Source organism: Asterias amurensis, chromosome 8 (assembly GCF_032118995.1).
Source record: "Asterias amurensis chromosome 8, ASM3211899v1".
Classification (NCBI taxonomy): Eukaryota; Metazoa; Echinodermata; class Asteroidea; order Forcipulatida; family Asteriidae; genus Asterias; species Asterias amurensis.
In genome coordinates this window covers 18,046,256-18,064,899 of record NC_092655.1, presented here as the reverse complement: position 1 = coordinate 18,064,899, position 18,644 = coordinate 18,046,256, and the positions used below count along the sequence as shown (strand labels likewise).

Genomic DNA, 18,644 nt, shown 5'->3' with positions numbered 1-18,644 from the left:
GGTGCAAAAGCCTTGACATAGTTAGCAAAGCGACTCAATAAAATTGAAAAGGGCGAAAGAGAGAACATTATTGGTGGACTCATGTTTTTGTTGAGTGATGGATACGTTTTAAACAGATAATGCACGACCTACTGTCGGTCAGTGCACAAAATTAATTGTTTTACTGGTATTAAAAAAAAAAAAATTATTGACGGTCACAAAAGACCTAACACAATAGAAGTATGGGCCCTAAAGTATGCGAAAGCTTACCACACCCCAAAATGCAGTGGAATAAAACGCGGGAAGCCAGCAAAAGTCCCCATGACGATCTGCGATACTTGCTTTTCACGATGCCTCAATATCAGCATAAACTAATGCTAACACTAATATGCAGCAGAACTATTAAAGACGTACATAGGCTTAGGTACAAACCAATAATTATTTTGAGAAGTATCCAATAGTCCAACCTATCGTAAACTGATTCGTTCCGACATTCAACAAAATAATAATTTTATGTTATGGGGTTGACACCACACTTACGGGGGAGAAAAAAAATCAGGATTTTCAAGTATGAGACCAGAATTATTTTTGGTCGGCATCAGCCACACAGACGACGATTTAATTGGCATGCACTCCCATCAGTATTGGTATTGGGTCAGCAAAAACAAATCATTAGGCTTTAAAAACATCAAAAACAGACACACACACACACACTGCAGCAACAAATAGTTTTAAATGTATAAAAACATTACGAAAACATTAGAGACAGACCAAAATTTAAAGAACAAACAGAAGCCCAGCAGGGATTGCCCAAAAGCGAACCAAAAGGGATTAATTCTTTCGCGCAAGAATTGTCTGACAATACATGATTTGTACTTATTCACAAACGGGGAATCCCCTACAATTGCAATAACTAAGTTTATGCATTATGCATGTGATGTCATAATCAGCAGGGTAAGGGGCATTCCCAGCAGCAAATCATAGCGTTGGGAATTGTGTCTTCATGGCGTGAAAGTGGCTCGAGTAAGAAAGGTTTTGTTTTTACTAACAGCTGCTTATTAAGGACATTGGTTGATGCACCAACTACGATTCAAGAGGTTGGCTGTTTGCTTACGGTGAGTAGGCCCTAAGTAATCAAGAAAAAGTAACAATACAACAGAAAAACATTTTCGCGGTTGTAATTTTTTTTTTTTTTAGAAACCTACAAAAATTGTTAATCTTGTCAAAATGTATTATTATTTTGTTATAATAGTTTACAGGGTCGGGGTGAGGACAGCTTGGTCAAATGGACGTCATTTCAATGCAATTGTACACGCTTTTATATTATTTGAAACGGATACTGTAAGTTGTATATAGGCCTGTAGGTTGAATGCAAACCCAAGTATGGGAAATAAGCGGGGTTTTTGTTCACAACATCGAACTGTTCATCAAAATTTTTAAATTTTTATTTTGTCTGTCACTTTATTATTGTATCAATTCGTTCCCATCTCTAGATGTGCAAAATGCAATTTCAAGTGCTTCAATCACACCGATGGTTGGGCGACAGATGTTTTTTTGTGTGTGTGGGATACCCATGTATTTATTATTGTTCGATTGAATGGAAATAGAGTGCTGATTGATTGGTTGGTTGAACATATATACCATTATAATAGTGGACAATTTCTACGGAGTTTTATTATGTAGGTCGAGTTGACTATTACAAGGCTAAAAATTATTGTGAAAAGCAGCAACAACTTCCGCATTCGAACTAACGAAAACCAACGAACGCGCAGTCACCATTGTCACGCATATTTAAAGGGCCCCTGCACGCTGTAAACCTTTCTTATGAAAAATATATACTGGGGTGAAGAAGCTCATAGATAAATAGTTAAACGTAACTATGATAATGTGTAAGTAGCATCTACTTTATTCTTGGATTCGAAAAACGAATCCAATGATTCAGGCCTGGAATTACACGGCGGCCACGACGGCCATGGCCGTCGATGCCCTTCCAACTGGCCGTGATGCCCTTCAAAAATTTCCGCTTTTCACGGCCATAATTGCCGTGCCCTTTTTTCCTTTTGGCCGTCGTACCCTTTTTTTTCTTCTTTAAAAAAAGGGCCGTAGTGCCTTTATTTTCATTTAAAAAACCCAAATATTTACGTTTTTAATCTTCGTCCAACAAAACTTCGCTTGTGAAGTGTAAACAAATGTAATCCAACGCAATCAGGTCAAGAGTCATCATCGTACAAACAACGAGTCGCCCATCGTGACATCCGTTGCAAACACGTACACATGTACATGCGATTGGCCCGAACATCTGACGTCCCATTTTCACAGGGGACCCGTCTATTTCATGAATCATTGAACGACAGCGGGCGCTGTTGTTTTTCGACCGCCCTCTGCTGGTGGCATTGTTACACCGCCGCGTGATCTGAAAAAACCTTTTTAGTTACTATCGCTTGCAAAAACTTTTCAGGTCAACGATAAAACTTCATAATAGAATAATGCCGCGAAAAGAGCGTTTGAAGCGTTCTGAAAGGGATGAGTACGAAAGCTCTGCTGCAAAATGCAAGAAACGTGACTTCTTTTTGGGGACAAGTAAGAATTTTTTTTTTTTTTTTTTTTGGGGGGGGGGGTTAGTATTTTTATATTTTTAAATAATACAAATATTGTTTTAAAATTAAAATGGTACAGTTTGCTCATAAATAAGATATGATTTATCAATATCCTTATTGAGATTTGATTATCAATATCCTTATTCATGTGAACTGTTTAATTGGGTTTACCACCCGTAGGGGTCCCCCTGGTCAATTTTTTTTTGGCCTTGATGTCTTTTTTACTTTCACTGTTTTGGCCTTGGTGCCCTTTCTACTGGCCTTGGTGCCTTTCAAAATCTGGCCTGCTCCAAGGCCAAAGTGGCCTTGCCCTAAAAAAATTGTAATTCCAGGCCTGCAATGATCTACATTCTTAGCTTATTCCTGATTCCAGTAGCCTTGATCAAGGCGCTACAGCCAGCCGCGACCCGCAAAATCCCAGTCCCAATCACTGAAATCCACCAGCGCACCCCCATACACAACACAGTGCATATAATACGTGTACAGCGTATGTACACACCTATACCTACTGTACATACACATTACCATATTATATCAATGGGAATTGACACAACCATACACCGGTCAATGGGAAACTATACAACCATACACAAGTCAATGGGAAACTACACAACCATACACAAGTCAATGGGAAACTACACAACCATACACAAGTCAATGGGAAACTACACAACCATACACAAGTCAATGGGAAACTACACAACCATACACAAGTCAATGGGAATTGACACAACCATACGCCAGTCAATGGGAAATTATACAACCATACACAAGTCAACGGGAAACTACACAACCATACACAAGTCAATGGGAAACTACACAACCAAGCACGTACACGGACGTGGCATGATTGCTAGCAGTAATACGTCATTCTCAATCGCGCCTGTGATTGGCCAGTGTTTAGAATGACATGCCCAGATCATGCACGCCCTTTTATCGGAATTCCGATAAAGCTGTTACAGACCCATCAAGGCTGTTGTTTGAGCCACGTGTGCGAGGTTGAAAGCAGAAAGACACGACCGTACTCACGACTTCGCTATACTGTTCTCGCTGTACAATTTACTGTACAATGTACTGTATACATGTACGTTGTTCGTGTATGTACAGCGTGCAGACTGCCGAATTGTGCCGCGCCGGGCCGGGCCGGGCCGGGGCACACTACGCCAACAGCCTTGAGTCAAGGCTATGATTCCAGTAGTATAAAAACTGCCCGACTTATCTATTTTGGTTATTAACTTAACTGAAAAGTGAATAGTGATTTTATTTTCATATTATGTGTATAAATGTGGAAGTGTCGTGGCCGAGCGGTTAAGAGCACCGAATTCAAACTCTGGTGTTTCTGATTAGCAGAGTGTGGGTTCGAACCCCCAGCCGTGACACTTGTGTCCTTAACCAAGACACCAACCATTGCTTCGTCCTTTGGATGGGACGTAAATCCGTTGGTCCAATGTGTTGTGTAACGCATGTAAAAGAACCTAGTGCCTTCTTCGAAAAGAGTAGGGGTTCGCCCTGGTGTGGCGGTTTCAGTCTTCCGCCGAGTTCAGTTTTCCGGGTGACGTATAGTCGGACATATACGGCACTAAAAATGGACTACTTTCGCTTGCTGTGCGCAGGCATCGCATGATGTAATGCTACCGTATTTTGGTCATTCGGAAAACTGAACACAGCGGAAAGTTGAAACCGCCACACCTGTGTTCCTGGCTGTGATGTGGCTGCTGTATGCGCCGTAGCACCTTGTAAACACCCTTATTAGGTGCTAAATAATTGGGCCTAAAAATTAATCACTGCAATTAGCTATCTTTCTGAAAGTTTGTATATACTCAGCGCCTTGAGTACCTTGTTTGGTAGATACGTGCGCTATATAAGACTTCGATATTATTATTATTATTGTTATAATAATTATTATTGTTAAATATATTTTCTTGTCAGGGTAATCGAGGGCGCTGTTTATTGGAAACGTTTGTGCATTGGCTTTATAACAAACATGACCTGACCCATCTACTCACTCACTCAATCGACCCAAGTTGTCGCTTTGCTGCTAGTCTGAGTCGGGCTCGATGTCTGACACGCCACACTATTCATTCATTCGTTCATTCATTCAAACTGATATTCATTCATTCAAACTGAGTACAAACAATGTTTTTAAGGAATAACCAATAAACAAATCTGTTTAATGAGGGTGACAAAAAAATAAATAAATAGAGTATTGAGGCATCATCTGGAAGCCGAGGCTTATGTAGGGATGCCCGGGGACAGACAATAAACGGGGACAAGAACGAACGGACTAATGCTCCTTGAACATTATTGGCGTAAACTGCGATAAATGACATTACTTGCAGAGGCTAGATGTAGCAGTTACATAGTTTCGAGTTCAACAAATCAACACTGCACGTGGTCACGAAGTATTTTTGAGGGGCAATTATTGTCCAAAGGGAATGAAATGTGTTTAGTGGGAGCAACACTATTTTGAGCTTTATTTTTAACGAAGTTTCGTCCGATCGAATACTACTCCTCGAAATCACATTTCTAATGAATGACATTATAATTATGTTGTCATTTGGTTTATGTTTTCTTTTGTTTCAAGTCTCCGTGTGGTCCACGGTTCTAATTACCCCCAAACATTGGAATTGATATTTCAATATATAAAGTTATGTGACTTAAAAATGTGTATAACTCAGAGTTTTGAGTTTATTCTGAAAATCCTTTTCTGCAGGTTTAAAGTGAAAATAGAACGGGGAGGTGTGAACAACTTTGAATGAATCCCAACTGTCGACGAGTCAGGTTGAACCACCTCCGTACATGGACGACTTCAAGGACGACTTGCTTTTAACTTCACAGTGACAGTACTCTATTATAGGGTCTTGATCCAGATTTGTTTGCAAGTTAGGTGCTAGTTAAATCCTCGTTCTGCTGGCCGCGCCCAGGTGTGCGTTCCACTTGCAGAAACTTATCGCAACCGTTCGCGAAAACGTTTTTTATCTTTGAAATGATTGGTTGCGCACCTCGTGGTGTCAATATTGCGCTCTGTATAGAAGATGCCGACAACACTCGTATTTTGTTGTAAGGTTCTTTCATTTTTTTTCTTTCTGTATTGTAGGTATTGTAGGTACCTTACTGCGCTATCAACCACAGAAAACACACTTTAGTTATTTTCTTGACAAGATCGCCAACGTTGGCAATGCCAAAATCGTTCCACCTTTAATTGTTGCCAACATGTGAAGTGGAACGCACCGCTTGTCGCAAACTCGACCTTTGGCACTTTGGCGTAGTTGCGCGGAATACTCTCTTGTAAGGTCAACGACGACGGCAAAACGGTTTAAATGATTAACCATGGCAACGTCAAAGGATGTACTTAAAACAGATTCTTTGTGGAGAGACAGACCTTGCCATTTTACATGGGATCTCTCAGCCCGTGTTTTTATTAACTACGATAACATTGTCTGTAAACTAGATTACGACTTAGTAGAGACCAAAAACCTACTATTCGTGGAAAAACTTCTCTTCCGGGCATTTTTGGAAGTGTCAGATCACCGACATTACAGGAATGTAAGCAAAGCACGGGAGTTTCTTGATCGAGCGGATGACCACATTGCAACACACACGCCATCACAATTACAAAACGGCTATAGAAGTGTGGCACTTCTAAATCGCCTACACATTGAATATAAATCTCAAAATGACACACAAGTGGAAGATTTGCTTTGCAAATTGCAAGAATTGGAACTGAATGAAAAGGACCGTCATGTCATCGGTGCAGTTAAAGCAGCGGCGTTAACCCGACTTGGGCCCGATGTGAGGGATGATGCCATCCTGCTTTTCAAAGCGGCTCACAAATACTTTCCAACCAACCCAGGTTTTCTGTTTGGAGCCTTACTAATGGTAGGGAGGAAGGTTCGATTTGAAAGGCATGTTGGTGACCATTACGACGATTTGGAGTCAGATGGTAAGGAACTCATGGATATTGAGAAGACATACTGCGAACGACTTATGGACATAAACGATGAATACCAACTTGGAAGATCATTCCTCGGACAAAATTTGAGTCGGCGTGGAAGTACAAATAAAGAAGATGCACGTGCTTATTTAGAGGAAGCATTTAAAAAAGCACCTAAAGTGATAGCAGTCTTTCATAATTTGGTTCGGTTTTATAGACACGCTAATGTGAAGAAAGCTATTGATTTGTTACTTACCGTCATTGCATCTGAACCATGCTTGGATGTTGCCGAGACTCACCATCAGTTGGCTTTGTGTTTCAACTCAAAGGCCAATTGGTTCCGCATACCGAAACAAGAAAAGGACATGTGGACAAGATATACTTTGAGAGAGTTGGATATATGTCTACAGATTGACAGCAAGCATCTAGTCGCAGCAACGAAAAAGGCCATTGTCCTATCGAAACGTGGAGACATAATTGGAGCTCAAAAGCTATACGAGGACCTACTTTTGCAATCTGAGAAGTTGTCCATTGAGTTAGTATTCTCCTTGCACGTTGACTACGCCCGATTTCTCACCAAAATTTCATCGCCTAAAAGATTAGGCATATGGATCAAAGTGATGGAATTTTCTTCATCGTTCGAAAACATAGACGTGAAAACCGGTAGATGGGAAGTTAAACGAAGGATAAAGACAGACAAAGAAGAGGCATACAAAATACTCTCAGAACATTATAAGAAAGATCCAGACGATTTTAGTCAAGGTATCCTGTACTTTCAGCACTTTGAATTTGAAAAAGCTGTAGAATTGTTTGAGAGGCTCAATACTCAATCCAACCAAAGGGTTCCGTTCTACCTTGCAAAGGTTTACTTCAAATGGGGGCGTGAAAAGGAAGCATCTGCTTTAGCCCAAACAGCGCCCAAACTGAGGTCAAAGGAAGACCTCTCATCATCTGCTAAGAGTTGTGCTAAACGCGTACTCGCGTGCACATTTCTAGACATCAGCAATGGCGGCCAATGCAAGCGGTCTACGGGTCGATTGGTCAACGTCGAGTCTGTGGGTCAACTGGAAAAAGCGGACGAGTGCTACACAATGGCTCGCGATAACTCAAAGCTTTCAACAAAGCTTGGTCTTAAGCAGGCAACCGGTCGCAAGTTGTTGGCGGACATTGCTCTTGCTACGGCACACCTACAGCTGTGCAAGTCACCGATTGGACAAGCACAAGAATCCAAGTGCATCCAAGCATACCGCGAAGCCGTTAGGTGCGGAAGTCTCGTCGCCTGTCTTGAGATTTTACGACTTCACCACGAAGGGTACGTCGAGATCATCTCTAGATCCAAGTTTATCCAGGTAAGAACCGTGAAGTTTACACCATATACCCGGTGAAATAAGCAACCTTCTTGTTAAAGTACAATATCTTTGATTACATTACAAACGTTGTTTAGTTAACAAAGATAGTCGATGATATCAACAAAGTATTTGTATTTTTACTTCGAACATAATGTGTCATTATGACTGAAAGGCAGTGGACACTATTGGTAATTACCCAAAATAATTATTAGCATAAAACCTTACTTGGTTATGAGTAATGGGGAGTGTGAGAAACAGCTCCCTCTGAAGTGGAGTAGTTTTCGAGAAACAAGTAATTTTCCACGGATTTGATTTCGAGACCTCAAGTTTAGAATTTGAGGTCCCGAAATCAAGCATCTGAAAGCACACAACTTCGTGTGACAAGGGTGTTTTTTTCTTTCATAGTTATCTCGCAACTCCGACGACCAATCGAGCTCAAATTTTCACAGGTTTGTTATTTTATGCATATGTTGAGAAGTGAGAAGACTGGTCTTTGACAATTACCAATAGTGTCCACTGGCTTTAAGTGTAAAGGGCACCCTCGCCCATTGGACAATCCTTCCTTCGGCTGCGTGCTGAACCTGGTGAATTTCCGACGTTCCATCATCTTTTTACACCAAAGGTGGCCGCGAGATAACATCATTAAATTATGGGTCTATCGGCCAGTGATTGATCAGGACTGTTTTTCAAAGCACTTTTACAAACAAAATTCTACAGTTATTTACAAGCTTCAGAGCTATAATTAGGACCGGGAATTCTGAAACCAAGCTTAACAAATCTCGCCTGAAAAATAAAGGTTAGCAAAATAGTTTGGTTGAAACCTTTACAGATTCTAGCAGAGATATATGTCTGCTGTTCCCAACCTTTTAATGATTGCGTGCATCGAGAGATACATCCACGCTCCTTTAAGGACGGTTCGAACAGTTCATCAGTCGACGATGACTTCTCAGCTTTAAATTGTAAGACGATACAGAGAGATATTGATAACACCTTGCGGAAAGACGGATTTTTCAGACAAGCGTGGAAAGCACATTTTGATATGGAGAAACAAGTTATAGAAGAAAGGTACAAGAACAGCGAAGGCGGGCTTGAGCTGGATGGACGTGAAGAAGGTCAAACTGAAGTCGTTGGCATTGACACTACTTACGCTGCCATCGATTGCTGTGAGAAACTGCGCCCTCTACTTGACCATATTATTGCCTTGATAATTGAGGTTTGTACCTTCAACTTTTAAAGCACTTTATCACACAAAAACATCAATAAGCCAATATTGTCAATATTTCACTGTAAATCATTTGATTTGTAAAATGAATCTTTTCAGTATATCATATTAATTTTTCTGCATTGTTATACATACAACGCACCACTGTTGTGGTCCAGTAGTCCATCATTTCATACTAAACATCTTTTGTCCTCTACAAATGTTGTTTGTTGTGTATACCTCTGAAGAAGGTAGATGACCTTAGCTTTCGATCCAAACCGGACCTTCTTATTTATACATATAAAAAACAAACAGTTATTGGACCTGCACACAATGAGTTTAATTACACACAGTATCAAAATTACAATCAAAATCAAATCAAATGCGATGTAAGATAGACGTTAAGAGATAAATAGTTGTTTGATATTAAGATTGATTAAATAAGGGAATCAATGTGTGGTGAAGAGGTTTTCAACTAGTGGTTTAATCCCAACGAGGCCTGGTTCTTGATAATTTTACCGAGACGAAGTCGAGGTAACCTATCAAGAACCAGGCCTCGGCGGGTTTAAACTACTAGTTGAAAACCGATTCAACACACTTTGATTCCCATTCATAAATACCTTTTCGGTAAAAAAAAACATCAACACTTTGGGTCAAAAAGTAAAATAAATGCAAAAATTATAATTGTTCAATGACTTCTTTAAACATAACACCCCTCCAGCTATGAAATGGTAAGGCCCACCGCCGCCCTCGGGTAAACAACTCCTTATAAGGGAATGCTGTGCGCGTCGCGCGTATCGCGTGATGTGGCACAACACTGTCTCACGGCCGTTGCTCTGAAACTGTCTTATAATCACAGGTGCAAGCTCGCGTGTCACACCCATGTTTCAACACTTTTTATTGGTCATAAACAAAGGTTTATACACACCCACGTGACGCGCTCTCCACCAATAGGAATAGTGAAACTGTCTGAGGTATTTATGAATGAATAATAAGCATGGACATTCATGAAACTGTGGAAGGACTCATAAAGAAGCAAAGCTTGTAAGGTTGGCTCCTTCCCTGAGCAAGCATGTGCATTGAGCCGACAATTATTTAGATACCTAAACAATGTTCGTGAAAGAGTTCAATAGGGTAGTTGCACTGGGATGTTGCGACCCAAGTAATTTACTTTATTTTTATGGTTTGAACTATTTGTCTTGAATCTTTGGAACCCCCAAATCATTAACATAATTTTTGTTTTCTCTATTGCATTTTTCTTTACAGAAAGATAAACTCAAGGTCAAAGGTGCAAAGAAACACCAGTATTTTCCAATTGTTCTGGGGGAGCAGGATCCTGTACTGGTAGAACAACAACTCCAAGATAAATTGAAATCCTTATTCGAGATCGATTTCAAATGTCATTACCCGAAGCTTTACAAACAACTTCTCGGGGTAAGATAGTCGTAATAAAAAAAAATTGGCATCGGGGATAAAGCATACTATAGTTTTGGTTTTCTCCATACACATCGGTGTTCGGGTAAAACCAAAATTAGTATTCTATAGACCATGTGAACTTTGTTTACAATAAGTGTGACCTTGTACATTCTTTCAGTATTCTGGCAGGCACAATACTACACAGGTCCTATGTCAAAGTTGACATTTTGTGTCACAATTTCCACACAAATCAAAGAATTATGAAAGTACAACCTACAAGCTGGACAAGTTTTGAGATGTGCCCCCTTTCATCATATCAAAAGTTGATAAGAATTAGACAGTGCAATCTCCATAAAATATAATATTTTATGATTCCTTCCATTAGGCCGTGTACAAATCCTGCCTGCAGCAAGTCCAGGCTCTGTGGCTCTTTTGTAAACATGTGATGTCACAGGTCACATCGTCTTTACCGCCGATACAAATCTAACATCTTTTAGATCTGCCAGTCTACCAGGCAATATCGGTTGGGAAGACACGTTGTTCTAGAACCCCCAAGGCCGTGGGTTTGAATCCCACCCGAGTCATTATGCCTGTGGCCCTTTTTTTCATAGATATCGGAAAATTTAAATCGGTGTATGGGTAAAACCAAAACAAAATTAATAATAATATCAACGAGCATAATAACCAACTCTTTGTTAGCGCATTTTACAATAACTACATCAAGTATGCGCTTTACATCGGTGCCCTGGTCATTGGGCCAAAGACATTCTCTTGGAGACCCCTATCTTGTTTTCGTTTCCAGCGCAATTTTTTGGGGGACTTAACAGTGGTATGCACTATACAAAATACGGTTTATTACTATTATTATAATAATTATTGTTATTATTCCTTGAACACATTATTTGGAGTCCAACAGGGAATCATGCTCATAGTGACCTCATCGTCAGTACGTTTGTTAGAATATTGAAAATAATAATACATCTCTATTTGGCATTTAAAGGATTCGGGTACTTTTTCAAAATGTCCACAGATTTACATTAAACTCACAGGGTTTGAAGATAATGATAGGGGAAAGCTTCCCTTGAAATATTATTAACTAAGGTTGTGTAGTTTTTGATAAATGAGTAAAACAAGTCACAAAATAATTTTGGTCTCCTGAGACCAAAATTATTGTAGCATGTTAAAATCCCCTTAACCAGTTAAAGTATAGCATAACTGGTTAATACGTTTTTACATGTTAAAACTGAGACGATAATTATTACTTTTACTCATTTCTCAAAATAACTACATCAACTCAGTAAGTAAAATTTCAAGGGAAGCTTTCTACTTTCATAATCTTCAAACTGTGTAAGTTTAATGTATCTGTGGACATTGTGTTTTTTGTTAGGAAAAAGTACATAAAAAATACCCTTTAATGTTGGCCTTGTATGCCTTACACGACGTTTGTATTTATAAATCCATTCATTTTCATGTTTTGAAATGTTTAGGTTCAACCTGGATACAACACTAAATGCAACTTCCTTGAACAGTTTTGGAGCTTGGTTATCCACATTAAACACAAAGGAATAGAGCTGTCTGGCTTCCCTGGTATCGAACGCTATGCTGTGCCAATGACCCGCCAGTGCACGGATACAGTTGAAGACATCTGCAATTTTTTCTTTGACGCGATGAAAGATTCATCTGAATTGCGTAAAACGATGAAAAAGCTCGTAACAGATTTTGAGGTAACTTCTTGAAACAAAAGTATAAAATAGCGGAACTCTATTGCTGGACCATGAAATGGGCACGATCAGAAGGCAGATTGTATTACAGATATAAAACCTTATTCGATTTTTAAAAACAAAACATTGACAGATACCTGTCAATAAATCTTTGCGATTGCAACTGCTTCAGGAACCAGGGTGAACTGTACTCAACTGCGCATGTGGTGAAGTCTTAGTCGATGCGAAATAATTGTTCTACTCTTTATTGTGGAATATCTTGCAGCAAAATTGAAGGTGGTCCTTCCACCGGGCCCCTCGGCTGCTCCGAGGGTAAAAAGATAATAGACGATGTGACCTATGTTTACATTCAAACCGCCCTCTGTTGAAAAAACACTGTATACGTCATGTTTCGCCGGGCAAAAAGACACGTAGTCATGGTAAGATCGCACACACTTTCTAGCTGGCTGCCAAAACACAAAGGTTTTGCCCGGCGGTATGCGCACGAATCATGTTATGGTTTTCGTGTGACGTCAGAGGCCACATCGTCTATACCCTTCTTCTAGTCCGATTCATACTACCTACGATTGCTAATGCGATACGAATTTAGTCGTCGCAATTTAATTCGCACCGAATAATTCACACGAGCGAGTTGAACACCGGGCAACTCCTGCAAAACATCCGCTGCGAAAACCGGGCCGTGGCGCATTGGCATTCGCAGGAAGTATGAAACGGGCTTTAATCGGCCGATTGGTCATATATTATAAATACACCTACTTTTGCTGTGTTATTGTTATCTAGAGGTCTCCAAGACAGGACATGCATGAGATGTGTGAAAAGGCAGACCAGCTTTGGTATATCTTATCGGATCGTCCAGACTTAGTTATCAGGATCGGTAGTACCTGGGAGATTATTGAGGTAAATCCCAGTTGCAAAGGAGATCATGCATTTACATAATTTATACGCGAATATTTATGGCCAGGATCACTAAAGACAGAATCCCGTATATTTTGCCCCGGAAGGGGGCGTAAGGATCCATCAAAGTATTTATGTCCGAGCCACAGACAATGGGAGACTTTTTGGACGCTTGGTGGCAGCAGACTTACTAGGTAAAATCCATTGTTCTCGGTCATGCGCGCACGTTCAGAACTACGTAAACAATGGAAATTGACCTGGTAAGTCTGCTGCCACCTAGTGTTCAAAAGTCCCTCATTGTAATTTTCACAATGATGTGTGTACAACATTGATGCTTAGTACTATTCCGAGTCCGTTAAAAAAAAAAAAAAAAAAAAAAAAAATGCGCGGCATGGTTACAACCGAACCCACGATGGCAAATGCCGTGGCTTTGAATCCCAACTGAGTACTAATTATGCATGTTTGTTTTTTGACTGGGGTCGGGAATAATTATTGGTAACTACGCAAAATAAGTAAAACGTTTGCAATGCTAGAGTTTTTCACAAAAACAAGTCGGCCCATTGTAATCTTCCCGCAACGAATGGCAAATAAATAATCAAATAACACATAAACACATCAATTATTTAATACATCTTAGTAAATAATAGGGTCCCTACTACAAAGAAAACAAATTAAAAATAATAAAAAATAACTTAAATCTTAAATAGTTTATTACGCCTTTTTTAAACGTTGAAAACTTTCCTTTATACTCATCTACTGGGGCCAGTCCACAATACAGCTTTGTATTCAGAATGTGTTTTTATTGATACAGATGTTTCTATATTCCAACAGATGTTGGCACTAATTAAACAAATCTGGGAACACTCTGGTCCAACTGGTGACTTGGAGGTTGAACTTACCAAGATGACCGAAGGATCTTGGGACCCAAGTAAGAATCTACGGAGATTACATTTTGAAGTAGAATTAGCCCTATTGCGGACCGCTGACCGAAATTCGGAAGATGTTCTTAAGAAATGCAGAGACGCGTGCGAAGAGGCAGACCAACTCTTAGATGCAGTGTTGTTAAAGAAGACGCAGGTAAACGGGAAGGGCTTTTATTTGTCACTCTATAATAATATTTATAATATAACAAGCCATGTCTGTCAGACTTGACACTCCTTTCGCGATTTATAGCCGGAACAATAATAGTTTATTAGCTTAAAATAGCCAATGGTTTCTCTGGTAATTTCTAACTAACTACTAAGGGTTGGGGAAACTGTGTGGCATTCACTCGCTAAAGTATGATGGCCCTGAAGGGACACAACCAGTCGTGAATATTTTTGCGACGTCGTGAATATTGTCGTGAATTTATTCACGACAAATCGCGAATATTTTTGCGACGTCTTGAATATAAAGGCTCTGTGCACCTTTGGTAACTGTCTAAGGCCAGTATTCTCACTTGGTGTATCCCAACTATGCATAAAATAATATATCTGTGAAAGTTTGAGCTCAATATTGGTCATCGAAGTTGCAAAAGAGTAATAAAAGAAAAAACACCCTTGTTGCACAAATTTGTATGATTTCAGATGCCAATACAATGCACTAGGCCTGAAGTCCACGAATATTTTAGTGAGAAAATACTCTTGTTTTCGAAAAACTACGTTTTTTCCCTTTTTTATGCAAGTCGCCAGACACACAAGGCCTGAAGGCCACTTCAAAGTGTGGGCTACATTTATTTTTGTCCATAGGCCATTGCCACCTACTCCTAGGGCTGACCCAGGGTTTACCCCCTTTTACCGTCCTTACGGATGTAGGCTTGGGTATCATCAGTCTGAAGCATGGCCGGTAGAGCAGAAAGCACTACCTCCCCAATTTACCCCAGAGGGAATCGTTTCTCACAATGTGTTATACTATCAGTATCTCTCTGTTAATCGTTACCGAGTAGAGGTTTATGCTAACATTTTGAGATTACCAATAGTTTCCAATGCCTGTTGAATTAACCTTGTCAAATGCGTAAAATCCCGACTAGTGCTTATGTATCGGAGTCCCAATAGTTTTACGTGGTGTGTTAGCGTGTTCAATGATTGGGAACAGAGGACAACGTCAAGCAGACCCAAGTTAGTTAAATTTTTTGATTTAACTATGATCAGTTTAATCTCTATTTTAAGGATGAAAGTGCTGGTAATGTGGTAAAGTTTCCTTTTGAGGACGAACGTCCTAGCCATCAAAGGCTGGATAAAGCTGATGGGTATGATCACTGGAGAGGAAAAGTCAAGAACCGGATCGTGAAAGGTCTCAAACAAATGCAAATAACCTCATCTGTCAAGCCGTTACTGGATACCATACTTAAGGTAATTAAACGAGTCACTAAATTCCCGAAGTAAAATAAAGAAAAAAAAGGTAACTTTTCGAAATGAAAAATCATACTGAGATTGGTAATGGACCTATTGTTTCATTCCTTCGTTTGTTCTTAAGGTACAACCCTGCTACAATGACGACAACTATAATTTCATCGCACTGCGAGTTTTCATCGACATGTGTAAAACTGGAAACATTCCAAACAGTGTTCACATTAAAACACTCGATAAACATGTTCCGGTAGTTGATCTAACACGATGGTGTGTGGACCATGTTGAGAAAACCGCTGCAGAAGTTGAGAAGCTGTAGTTGTTGCTGGTGTCCTTGTTGAAGTCGAACCATAATTAATTTGTTGAATTAATTTATCCGAGTTCTGTGATGAAAAAAACCCAGTCATAATATTACTCGGTGGGATTCGAACCCTCAACAGTATCAGTTTCTAATCAACTAGGCCACCGAGATTTCCCTGTAGCTAGATGCAGTTCGAATCCTCTTGTTATTTTATCCGGGGATAAAGAATAGTAATGTTGGTTTAACCCTACAACAATGTGTGTTAGCACTGTATACATCAGAGTATATGTTTCTGAACAATAACATAATTTTTTGAGTAGTTGTTTTTAACGATTTATATGTTTACAAAAATAAATAAAGTTGTCTGGGGGTGACTCCGCCTACCCCTTTTGTGACGTCAATCGAGGAAGACTTTGCCTCGATCTAACATCAAACACACGTAAGTGCAAGTACATTCAAGTCCTAGTCGTGAGTTTGTACGTTTCGAAAAAGGTTTTTGCTTGCATTTTCTTGCATTTTTCCGGCAATGTCGACCAGGTGTATTGCTGCTGGATGCAGCAAAACAACTAAAGATGGGTCAGTTTGCAAGTCTTTTCCAGCGCTGTGCAGCAAACACTTCGAGCCGCCGTGCTTCGAGAATCCGGAACACACTACACATTTTGACATGAAGAGAAAAGTTCTTTTCTTAAACATGACGCCATCCCAACAATTTGTCCAGCTAGTGAGGAAGTCGAAGAAGGTACTTGAAAGACGTAACGAACCTAAAGGAGCATTTGCCTAACGTGAACAAAATCAGGTATTGTTTCAACTTTGAGGGCATGTTTTTAGCTTGCGCCAAGCGTCACTATCTTGGCACTGCATGCGATTCATCGCGCCTCGATTGACGTCACGAACAGCGCCCTCTCGGGTCGGGCTTATTTTCAAATTTGTAAATAGCATGGAAACCAATTTTTTTAAATCTTAGTTAATACAAATTGTTTATTCATATTCTACTCGCCAAAATACATATTTTAGTGACAAAAGCTTTTTTTTTTTTAAAGCGTATTGCTAACCCTCCCCTCCCGATCCCCTCTTTTTTTCGACGGGCAAGCCTTTTTATGTCCTTGTAATCATTTACGCATGTTGTTAAACTATTTCTGTGACGTCACTCTATTGTTGAAAGTGTAGATTATTTTTACGAATCTACACTTCACTGTAGATTCGGTACGAGTGTAGATTCGTAACATAATCTACAGTTGAGTGCAGATTCCTTACAAACTTAAGTAAATAGTTCAGATTGAAAATTACTGTCTTTCCAAACTGAAAGATAGTACGAAGTGCAACAAAACATTTATCTGAAAATATGTAATCTTTCAATTTACTAAAACATTTTCCAGTTTTGAAAAAATCACTTTAGTAATATAATTTATTGTTAGCTGAGCAAAACTTACGTTGTACTCGATAATGTTGCAAGCACTAAAGAATGCCCATATATATTTTGTAAAATAATTATAAGATGTGACCAACCGTCGTTTGACAACGTATACAAAATTAGATAGGCTAACTAAAGTTGTTACTATTGAGCATTCAAATTAATTGAAACTGTTACATGTTTTGTTTAAAGCCAGTAGACACTATTGGTAATTGTCAAAGACCAGTCTTCTTACTTGCTGTATCTCAATATATGCATGCATAAAATAACAATCCTGTGAAAATTTGAGCTCGATTGGTCGTCGGAGTTGCGAGATGAAAGAAAAAATCACCCTTGTCACACGAAGTTGTGTGCTTTCAGATGCTTGATTTCGAGACCTCAAATTCTAAACTTGAGGTCTCGAAATCAAATTCGTAGAAAATTACTTCTTTCTCGAAAACTACTCCACTTCAGAGGGAGCTGTTTCTCACAATGTTTTGTACCACCAACCTCTCCCCATTACTCGTTACAAAGTAAGGTTTTCTGCTAATAATTATTTTGAGTAATTACCAATAGTGTCCACTGCCTTTAATTCTCTGACTTAACAGACGCCAAAGTGTAGATTCGTGATTACAGAAGGCGAGTATATTCTATTCACAAATCTACACTTTAGAGACCATTTTCCTGAACATTATTTGCTATAGCAATGATAAGTAAATAACAGTACTTTAAAACAATTACAGTACTTATTTATCATATAGTACTTTAAAAAAAATCATTAATTATAAGGTGCTATATGTCCTACAAAGAACAGAGCGCAAAACAGAGGGAGTGGAACACATGAAAGAAGTAATAACAACAAGTTCTACACAATGTAACGACTTGCCAATAATAAATATCTGATTATTATCTTTTGCACAATCACTATAAAACACATAGGCCTATGGAGCCCAAGCTGCCTAATTCAATTTTGTGATTAATGTTTACAATGACAAGTTTAGTTTGGTGTAGCCATCTTTAAGCTCATTTTCCATTTCAGATTTGGAATATCTTTCAAAATACTAATTTATTACCATCGAAAGCTGCTGTACTTCAAGTATGTTATTGTTGCCATTAAAGATGCTAATGTCAGATTTTTGGCCCCAAACACTAAAAAATAATTTCTTTTTTGAGTGAATGGTATTTCAAAGAGTATCACCCGCTCTAAAGAAAATAAGTTTAACTTTTACTTTTAATGGTCAGGAACCATGACACAAATTTGAAACGTTTCTTTAAAAACACATAAGAATTGGTAAGGTGATATATTGTCGGGATCCCGACAAAAACTAATATTTTGAGCACTTTATTTCACTGCACTAATAATTGGCGGACTTTTTCGAGCAATGGCTCAAATGAAAGCTTGTAACTTTATCCACCCCCATCAAAATACCTATTGAATTTTAAATCTAAATGTTGGGGTCAAATCGGCCAAAAATCTGACATAGCATCTTTAATTGTAATTAGACTGGTTACACAGTATACCTTCACTTAAAGGG

At 39.1% G+C, this 18,644-nt stretch overlaps 2 protein-coding genes across 3 annotated transcripts in view; one reads left to right on the top strand and one right to left on the bottom strand.

Annotated features, from left to right (window-relative positions):
* Positions 1-18,644, bottom strand: part of LOC139940433 (uncharacterized) — a 102,188-nt gene that overhangs the window by 34,152 nt on the left and 49,392 nt on the right. The window lies entirely within an intron of this gene.
* Positions 959-16,878, top strand: LOC139940729 (uncharacterized). 2 transcript variants are annotated; one of them, XM_071937096.1, is made up of 9 exons: positions 959-1,094; positions 5,290-7,859; positions 8,689-9,072; positions 10,327-10,494; positions 11,964-12,200; positions 12,978-13,094; positions 13,923-14,168; positions 15,239-15,421; positions 15,546-16,878. In XM_071937096.1, exons 2-9 carry the CDS (start codon positions 5,907-5,909, stop codon positions 15,735-15,737), a joined length of 3,480 nt encoding a protein of 1,159 aa, XP_071793197.1. In that variant the 5' UTR covers positions 959-1,094; positions 5,290-5,906; the 3' UTR covers positions 15,738-16,878. The 2 variants fall into 2 exon arrangements, with proteins under 2 accessions (XP_071793197.1, XP_071793198.1); XM_071937097.1 differs by having other exon boundaries at positions 968-1,094; positions 5,674-7,859.